Source organism: Canis lupus, chromosome 12 (assembly GCF_003254725.2).
Source record: "Canis lupus dingo isolate Sandy chromosome 12, ASM325472v2, whole genome shotgun sequence".
Lineage (NCBI taxonomy): Eukaryota > Metazoa > Chordata > Mammalia > Carnivora > Canidae > Canis > Canis lupus.
Window position 1 is genome coordinate 42,449,530 of NC_064254.1, and position 8,385 is coordinate 42,457,914.

Here is an 8,385-nt window from a genome sequence, read left to right on the forward strand (position 1 = left end):
TCATGAAAACCAAGGCCCACTTAAGGCTACTGGAGCCCTGCAATCCAGAGCCATGAGTCTCTACTGATGATGGAAAATTGGTCTGACTTCTGGGTTGCTTAACACTGCTAAGTTCATACCCAGATTTAAAAAAAAAAAAAAAAAAAAAAAATTGGCACCCATTAGCTAAACTCTTTTGGAGCTAATTGAGCCATGAGCCAGTGAGAGGCTGGCTGAAAGCTGAACATTTTAATGTATTGTACTTGAATAAAAAATTTGCTGATGGCTATTTTTTCCCCAAATACTGCTTTGTCTTTTCTCATGGACTCGAGTTGGGTTTCAGAGGACACAGTCTTTAGCCAGCACAGACACTGAAGATAAAAGACACAAATCAATAGAAAAAAATAACTTCTTTTTATTTACAAGAAAAAAAATCCAAATATTGGATGCTGTAAACAAAATTCACAATCTGTTCCCTCTAGCACTGATTCAAACATGTCAGTTTTTAAGAGTCCATTCTCATCAACTCCTTTTCTGCCTGTGACACAGTCTAAAGTCAAAATATCCCAACAGAGTGACCCCAGGTGCAGCTTGCTGCAATAGGACATCTCAGAGCAGGCAATGGTTGTAGAGAGGTTGAGAGACACCCGGGGGGCAGAGCCTCCTCCATTCTGCAAGGCTTTGCAGCAAGTTTTGCCAAGTTACCTTGACATCTTCCAACTTTGTACTTTTACCATGTATTTTGTTAGCAAGCCATTATTACAACAAAATATTACACAGAGATTCTTCCTTGGCACTGAAAAGGCTATAAGAAATCTTAAAGAAAGATTATATTCAAATAGGTGCTATATATGATTTTTTTTTTTTACTTTTCAGTTTCATCTAATACACTTTGTCTTCAAACAAAAAAGAAAGCTTATTTTTGAACTGCTGACAGCTTTCAACATAATACATTTCATTCACAAAATAGTTCACGATATTTATTTGACAAGCACTGCATTGAAAACAACTTTATGCACAGTAAAGCAGCCGACGATAAGCTAACAGAAAGGGGTGGCAGAAACGGTGTTCACTTTTCTTTGTGTTTCTTCCATGGCTTGGCTTACAAATATTCTTCCATCCTTGCATTGTTTGGAGCCCCGTTAAAATAGTCCACCCACTACTAAAGTGAGCAGATACTTCAGGAAGGGAAAAGTCCATCTCACTGTAGGACTTCTTGAGACAATCGGATTTACTGAAAATCAACTTTTTAGAAGGGCACGGTCACAGGTCAAATGTTCTCTGACATGCCAAACTGGACAGGTGAGAAGAGCCTCCAGAAGATAAAACTTCTTCCTGTTTTAAAGTTAACAGCACACTAGGCCAGATAAGCACAAAAGCAAGCAAATCACAGGCACCGATCAGGAGTTGAGAGCTGTTCTTTTTCTCTGACCTATACACACGGCTCTCTCTCTCCAGACATTCAGACTTTTAGGTTACACATCCACAAAGAGAGACACATATTCCACTGTCTGTTCAACTACATATGCACAAGACTATAGTACATACAAAAAAGAAATAAATTATAGAAGTTTTAAAGCAACGGCTGAAGGTTGTCTTGAGCATAGCCTGTTCTATCTGAATGCCAGGTGTTGGCGATTCCAACTATGCGACCAAAGTTGGAATAAGAAAAGAACATAAACATTTCAGAAAATAAGTGAAGAGTATATTTTCAAATAAGGCTCCTCCAAACAAAAATTCGTGTTATCAATTAACAGCAGATTTTTGCTGTGGCAGAGCCAGCGTTCTCCAAATTCTTTGTAATATAATGGACAACTCACTTGTCAATAGTTAGGATGAGAAGGAAGAAGGCAGATCACTGTCTGCGTCTATGTTCCCAAGTGTTCCCTTAGTTTTCTCTTAGAAAACTCCAAACAGGTAAGCAAGCAGGCAGAGCTCTGGCTTCTGGACAGTTAAGTATCAGGCTTAATCTGAAAATGGAATAATATTGCCTGGAAATTCACAATTCATTTTCAAACCCAGGGCTGGAGTGAGGGAGAATGAGCCAACGTGGGAGAAGAAAGAGTTCCCTAGGAAACAGTGAGTGGCAGTGCAGTAGCTGTGACAGCTCAGAGAGAATTCACAGGGAAGCTGCTACAGCAAACCCATCAAGTTCCTGTTAAGGCTTCAAAGAAAGGTGTGCAAAAGGTAGTTTCAGATGGATTAGCCTACAACTGAGCATCTGAGTGATGCCCCAATAGCAAACAAATGACACTGCCAATAGGATGATGCTATTTTCTTCCCCAATCCCTCTTGAACTTGATGACAGAAATCTGGTAGGTTCTTCAGAGGAACTGTCACAGTAAGCAGTCATCCACTAGAGCTGGTAGGAATTATGTGGCTGTTTCACAATACAAAGGAAAGGTTTGCATGTGTTAGTTTTGTTTTTAACAAATGCATTTTCAGAGACCAGTGTCCAAAGGAATAAAAAGCTGGGAGAAGGAATGGTTTTAGGATTAGCTGTCACTGAACTGAAATGATAATGCCAGTTCATTTCACAAAGGTTTAACTGGTCTCTTGGTAAAGAGATGATAAAGTTGGATCTGATCCAATGCAAAGTGACTGAATTTAAAGTACAGTACTAAATATTTAAATGCAGTGTGACAATCAGATCAAAGGTGTTTCATATCGACGTGAATTTATAAAATTTTATATATAATATATATCTCATATATAAATTTTAAGCAATTGTGCAAATACTCTTTAAAAAGGGTCATTTCACATTTACTAAATTCTAGTGGTCCTGGAATGCAGAATGCATTCATTAAAAAATTCATTTAAATATTAATAAGTAGTGTTCAGATCACCAGAAATTTTATTAGCAGTTAGGGATTTAAATGAACTATCGCTGATCCATGATCCACTGGATTATACACCATGGAGGCATGCAAATATAACACAAAATAAAAGGGTTCCTACTGTCAAAATGGCAGTTCAGTACAAAAAGAGTGCTCTGCCAAACAAATATTCTCCCATTTGTAGAATTCTATGGCTCACAAAAAAAAAAAAAAAAAGAAAAAAAATCACTAAAAATGTATAATCTCTGCTCTTCCTAACAAATATATTACTTGTTTTCCTCCTTCATTGGTTTTAATTTTTTAGATGTGGGTTTTAACTCATCACTGCAATATGCCCACGTCTCATGTCATCCTGTTGAAAACATAAAAGCACACAGTATTTAAACATTTTCTATTTGCTACATTATTCTAGACCTTAGTCAATGTATTGTGTGTATATATACATATCTCAAATACGTATATATATACACATAATGTACACACACATACACATGTACCTATGATAATATCACACCAACAATGTTAACTTTATACAAGTATTTGCCAAGAAAAAATAGGGCATTTCTTCCACCATTCACAAGCTTATACGTTGTTTTATTTTCTTCTTGAGTCCCTGATAAAATAATCATTAAATCATAAAATTTTTCCACTTCAAATTTTCAGAAGGCAACAGGCACTTTGATGTTTATTGGTGTGTAACAAATATAGTTAACTCTTTATATATTCTACTATATCTCTTCTACTTGGGTATTTTTATCTGTTAAATCTTTGGTCCTTGAGCATACTTTCTTTGCTAGAGCTGCTTTCGCTTGCATTTTCATATTTAAAAAATGCAAGCTATGCACACAGCTGGAAATAATGGATTGTGTCATCATTAAGTTCTGCTGTTTGTTATGAGAACTGCACCAACCTACTACTGTTCATTCGGAGCAAGCTGTCTCTGTTAGCGTAATAGGATAGTTCCACAGAAAGCACTTGCTACAGGTTTCAGATAGTAATCCCAATGTTGGAGTCCCTTTTTTTCTATTATCGCTACTATCTGAACTTCTGAATTGATACTTAGGTTGGGGTAAGATCTTTTTTCCTTTGTATTTTCCCTTTTGTAAATTCCACCTTATAAGAAACTCTCCTTTTTTTTTTTTTTTTTTTCCCTATGGCAAAGCTATGGGAGCAGGTACTGCAAACCCATATTGTCATCAAGCATTTTTTTTTTTCCCTTGTTATTTTAGGAGAACCTGGTTGCTTTTAATGACAGGTCTCTTTTGTTTCAGAATAGAATCCAACTGAGTAGGAGGAACAGGTGAGAAGGTTGGTGGGTGAGGAGGGTTGTTTTGAGATCGTGCTCCCATACCTATGAAAAGATCCATGAGCTTTGCCAAGTTTAAAACCAGGAGCAGATCATCATTGCACAAAACACATCTTTATTCAGGGCTGGGTCACTCAGCCTTTTTACTTAATCTTTTATTCATTTTATTTATTTTCCCTATCTTGTCTGAAATGGCTTCCCCACAGGACATTTGTAAATCATTCTTAATTGCAGGGTAGCCAAGTGGAGTATGTCTGTTGCTGGCATGTGAATACTGGCTGGACCTGTGCAATGTAGTAATTGCTAAAGTTGGCATCTGCTACATAGGGAGCCGGCTGGTAATAGCAAGTGACATTAGCCACGTTAGGTATGACATTTTGGTCAGCTAGCACCCGGATAGCCAGCATTGTGATAAGGTTTAAAGTCTGTCTTCTTTCATGTCCCATCAGGCACACTGTACTCTCATTCACCACTCCATGAAGGGTCATGAGATAGTCATACTTGCGGTCTTCTAATCCCACGAAGTGGTTCTGCAAATAAGACTCCAGTTTTCTCTGCTGCTCTCCGATGTCTGAGAAGTCGATGAAAAACCTGGAACACATATACCTCTGAAGGGTCTTGATTTCATCAGAGGCGGGCCTAAAGCCCCTCACTAATAGGTTGCAGTATTTAAGCAGGCCGCCCCCTCTGATTTCCTCTGGGTTCCTGGTGGCAATGATCTTGTTACAAAGGTGATCAAAGGCTTCGTGGAAATCACCATAGACGCTCTCACCAATTATCGTGGGGTGAAATGTTTCAGTCATTGGGTTCTCTGAACATTCATAAAAGAGGAGAAGAGAGTCTAATTTGATTTGAAAAGAATCTACACTAAATTCAAACTGCCTCCGGAGGGAATCCACAAATTTCAGTTCCACATTTTTGCCACTGTTGTTTGACAAGGATATAAGACTCCATCGGTCAGAGTCATTGCACACTTTAACCATTTTCTGCACATAAGCTTCCTACAATTTAAAAGATAAAACAAGAAGATGAGCAAACCTAGAAGAAATAATAATGAATAAATGCATCTTCTTCACAGTAGAGAATTATCTTGCTCCTTCCCTTTTGTTTTGCCAAATTTCAGCAAACACTACCTACAGGCTTAAACAGTCCTCTGAAAACAACAACAACAAAAATGCATTTAACGAGTGGTTTTACCGTCTGGAAAAGAGACTAGAAGTAATAGTTTGAGGCTTTTGGCAGACGTATCACGGTACTAAGAGGTTCTGTTGTCATGTCTGACTTTTGAAATGTTATTTTTTGAAAATGGTCTTATAGGTAGAACATTCACACGATATCCACACAATACTCAAAAGACAGAAGTGCATACAGTGGAAAGTTGGTCTGTCTCTCACCCTTGTCCCTAGTCACCTAGTTCCACTTCCCCAGAGGCTACTGTTGAGATTAGAATCTTGTCCCTCCAGTGGTACTGTGCAATTACAATCAAGTATGAACTAAATTAGGACATTCTGGGAGACTGATTCCTCAGACAACTTTAATTGTTTAAAACATGCTTTGAGCCAGTGTGTGTGTGTGTCTGTCTGTGTGTGTGTGTGGGGGGGGGGGGTACCCACAATATCCGTCACACGTGAGCCGACCCGGAGAAGCATCCCACATATCCTTCACACACGGAGTCAGCTGCACGCAGCTGAGAAATCTAATCACATTTTCCAATACAGTAATAATAAGCCCATTGACTGGATCCTGCTTCAGGCTGCTCTTTCCCCAAAAACTAGATTATAAAATGACTCAAAAATTGGTTTACGTCATTTCATTCTTCCACTTAATCAGAAACCACTCTGGACAAGCCTCAAGCAAGGAAATCCAAAGAGTTAAAAAAAAAAAAGAGAGAGAGAGAAGAGAGAAGGGAGAACAGAGGAGGAAGTAGAAGAGTAGTGGCGCGTCAGAACCAAGTGAACTTAAAACACCCAACACCGTCCGCGCACCTCCGTTGACTCATTAAAACAATCAAAACCCAAATATAATAGGAGCACGCCCAAACCCGTCACGGCCGCAGGTCTGTGGCATCAAACGGGCGCCCCTCTGCCCGCCGCACCCCAGCCCGGCCCGGGCACGGCCCCAGGCCCATGTCGGGGGGCTTTACCTTGAGCGTGAGTGGCGTGATTTTCTCTTTGTTCACCCCTTCGGGCAAGAAGTCCAAGAGGCAGTCCAGCACGACGTCCTTCACAGTCTGAAACTCCTCTTCCCCGCGCAGGTCGGCGCAGAAGATGAGGTCCAGGTCCTTGTAACCCAGGCCGCTGTCCTGGTGCAGAACGTGGCTGGCGGCCGAGCCGTTGAGGCGCACGTCGCGGACGCCGATACGCTTCTCGGCCAGGCGCCGCCGCACCACCTTCACGATCAGGCTCGGCTGCAGCTCGAGCGTGGGGAAGTTGCCGCGCCCGTGGATCGGGATGGTCTCGCTCAGGATGCCGTCCAGCCGCTGCACTTGCTCCCAGTTCAGCACGTTGCAGTGCGCCGTGGGGCTTCCGCAATAGTCCAAGCAGTGCCCGCCGAAGTCGTCGTCGCCGCCGCCGCCGCCGCCGAAGTCGCCGCCCAGGGGGATGTAAGCGCCGCCGGCCAGCTCGTCTTCGGCCATGGCAAAGTACCCTTCGCCTTCCGCCATGAAGTGCCCTCCGAACACCAGCTGGCCCTGGTCAGTCCTAAAAGGCCAAAAGGGGGAAGGGGCGCGTTGAGGACGCGCGCGGCGGCTGACGGGGGCCCGCAGAGGGAAGAGCGCGCCCCCTCCCCGGCTCGGCCGCAGGCTCCAGGGCTCCCCGGGAGACCCTCCCGCCCCGGCCCCCCGCTGTGCCCAGCCGCGCCCCGCGCCCCGCGCCCCGCGCCCCGCAGAGAAGCCCCCGCACCAAAAGTATCTCTGATGCATCTGGAAAGCGCAAGCGGGAATCCCGTCTGTGTCACCTGGAGGCGGCCGCCCCTTCGAGGAGCGCAGCGAGCGAGGAACCGCGAGGCGGCAACACTTCGAGGAGCCGCGAGTGCGCTCTCGGCAGCGGCGAGCGACTCAGTCCTTCCCAGACCTCGCCGCCTGCGCTGGCCGCTCCCGCCCCTCGCCCTCGCCCTCGCCCCCGCCCGCGCCCGCGCCCGCGCCGCTATCGCCTCAGCTGCGGTGGTCCCGGAGGTGGCGGCCCCAGGTGACGCCGCCGCCGCCGCCGCCGCACACGCTACTGTCTCTGGAGCTTTAGCAGTTGTGCGGGGGGAAATGTCTTCAGTACTTTTTTTATACCGGGCCTTTCGGCGCTTCCGGGGCCCGGGCGCCGCGCACTCGCCACACCCTCCTCATCTGCATAGGGCGCCGCCCCCGCCCGCCCGCCCGCCCGCCCCGCAGGCCGAGCCCCGCCGAGCGGTCCGAGCAGGGGGACGTCGGCCGCCGAGTGTGTGCGTGTGCGCGCGTGTGTTGGGACCAACGCTTGGTTTAGGGACGGTCTTCCGCGCGCCCAAGCCTCTTTTTTTTCCTTCCCCCCCGACCCCAACCAAAAGACACTTAAAATGCCTCAAGAGCCCTGAAAACTGAATCACGGCTGAAATCGCGCAACTGCAGAAAGTCGCCAGACATAAAATTCTCTCCGGGTGCCGCGCGTCGCTGCAGCTGGATGGGGCTCCGGGGGTTCCTGGGGAGCCCCTGCGTGAGACGGCCGTGTGGAGCGGGCCCGTTTTCTTAGGCAATCAAACCGACCTAAAGGTCCGCGAGTCCATGCAAATAAGTCTCCGCGACCGAGGGGGAAGAGCTTGCTGACTGTGTGTTTCGATTCTCGAAACGTCGGGAAGCGCCGGGGAGCTCCGGGGCGAGCCTGGGGAGACGCGGGGGCGGAGCCGCGAGCCTGCGTCCAACTCGTGCGCACGAGCGGCTCCGGGCGGCCGGGAGCGCGGCGTCGGCCAGCGCGCGTCACCGAGCGGGCGCCCCCCCGCCCCCCCCCGCAGGTCGGGCGGGCGGGCGGGCGGCCAATGGGGGAGGACGGCGCGGCCCGGACTCACCGCGGCGCGTTCTCTCGCGGACTGAGGCAGCGAAGCGCGCGCGTCCCACACCAAGGTTTGCCTTTCCCAAGTGACTACAAATGCCGTGTGAAATTACCTAGCTTTCCGCGGCACGTGAAAGGACGAGGCTAAAGGATCAGCGTTTCTCCCCCCACGTCCCCCAGCTTCAGTCACTTGGGCCGGGCGACAGGGGTGTCATGGGTACCCCGCACGCGCGCACGCGCTGCCGCTCGCCCC

At 46.7% G+C, this 8,385-nt stretch overlaps 1 protein-coding gene across 4 annotated transcripts; it reads right to left on the reverse strand.

Annotated features, from left to right (window-relative positions):
* Positions 1–374: 374 nt before the first annotated feature.
* TENT5A (terminal nucleotidyltransferase 5A) lies at positions 375–8,385 on the reverse strand. 4 transcript variants are annotated; one of them, XM_025444416.3, is made up of 3 exons: positions 8,246–8,385; positions 6,266–6,821; positions 375–5,123 (listed from the first exon to the last, which is right to left on the reverse strand). In XM_025444416.3, exons 2-3 carry the CDS (start codon positions 6,782–6,784, stop codon positions 4,347–4,349), a joined length of 1,296 nt encoding a protein of 431 aa, XP_025300201.1. In that variant the 5' UTR covers positions 6,785–6,821; positions 8,246–8,385; the 3' UTR covers positions 375–4,346. The 4 variants fall into 4 exon arrangements, with proteins under 4 accessions (XP_025300201.1, XP_025300199.1, XP_025300200.1 ...); XM_025444414.3 differs by lacking the exon at positions 8,246–8,385 and adding an exon at positions 7,850–7,997; XM_025444415.3 differs by lacking the exon at positions 8,246–8,385 and adding an exon at positions 7,078–7,211.

Excerpts from the sequence above, each read along its gene's own strand:
- TENT5A (XM_025444414.3), bottom strand. The coding sequence starts at position 7,869 with ATGGACTCGCGGACCTTTAG. Across the intron at positions 6,822-7,849 it reads ATGGACTCGCGGACCTTTAG|GACTGACCAGGGCCAGCTGG; the intron begins GTCGGTTTGATT and ends TTGGCCTTTTAG. Across the intron at positions 5,124-6,265 it reads TCACGCCACTCACGCTCAAG|GAAGCTTATGTGCAGAAAAT; the intron begins GTAAAGCCCCCC and ends TTTAAATTGTAG.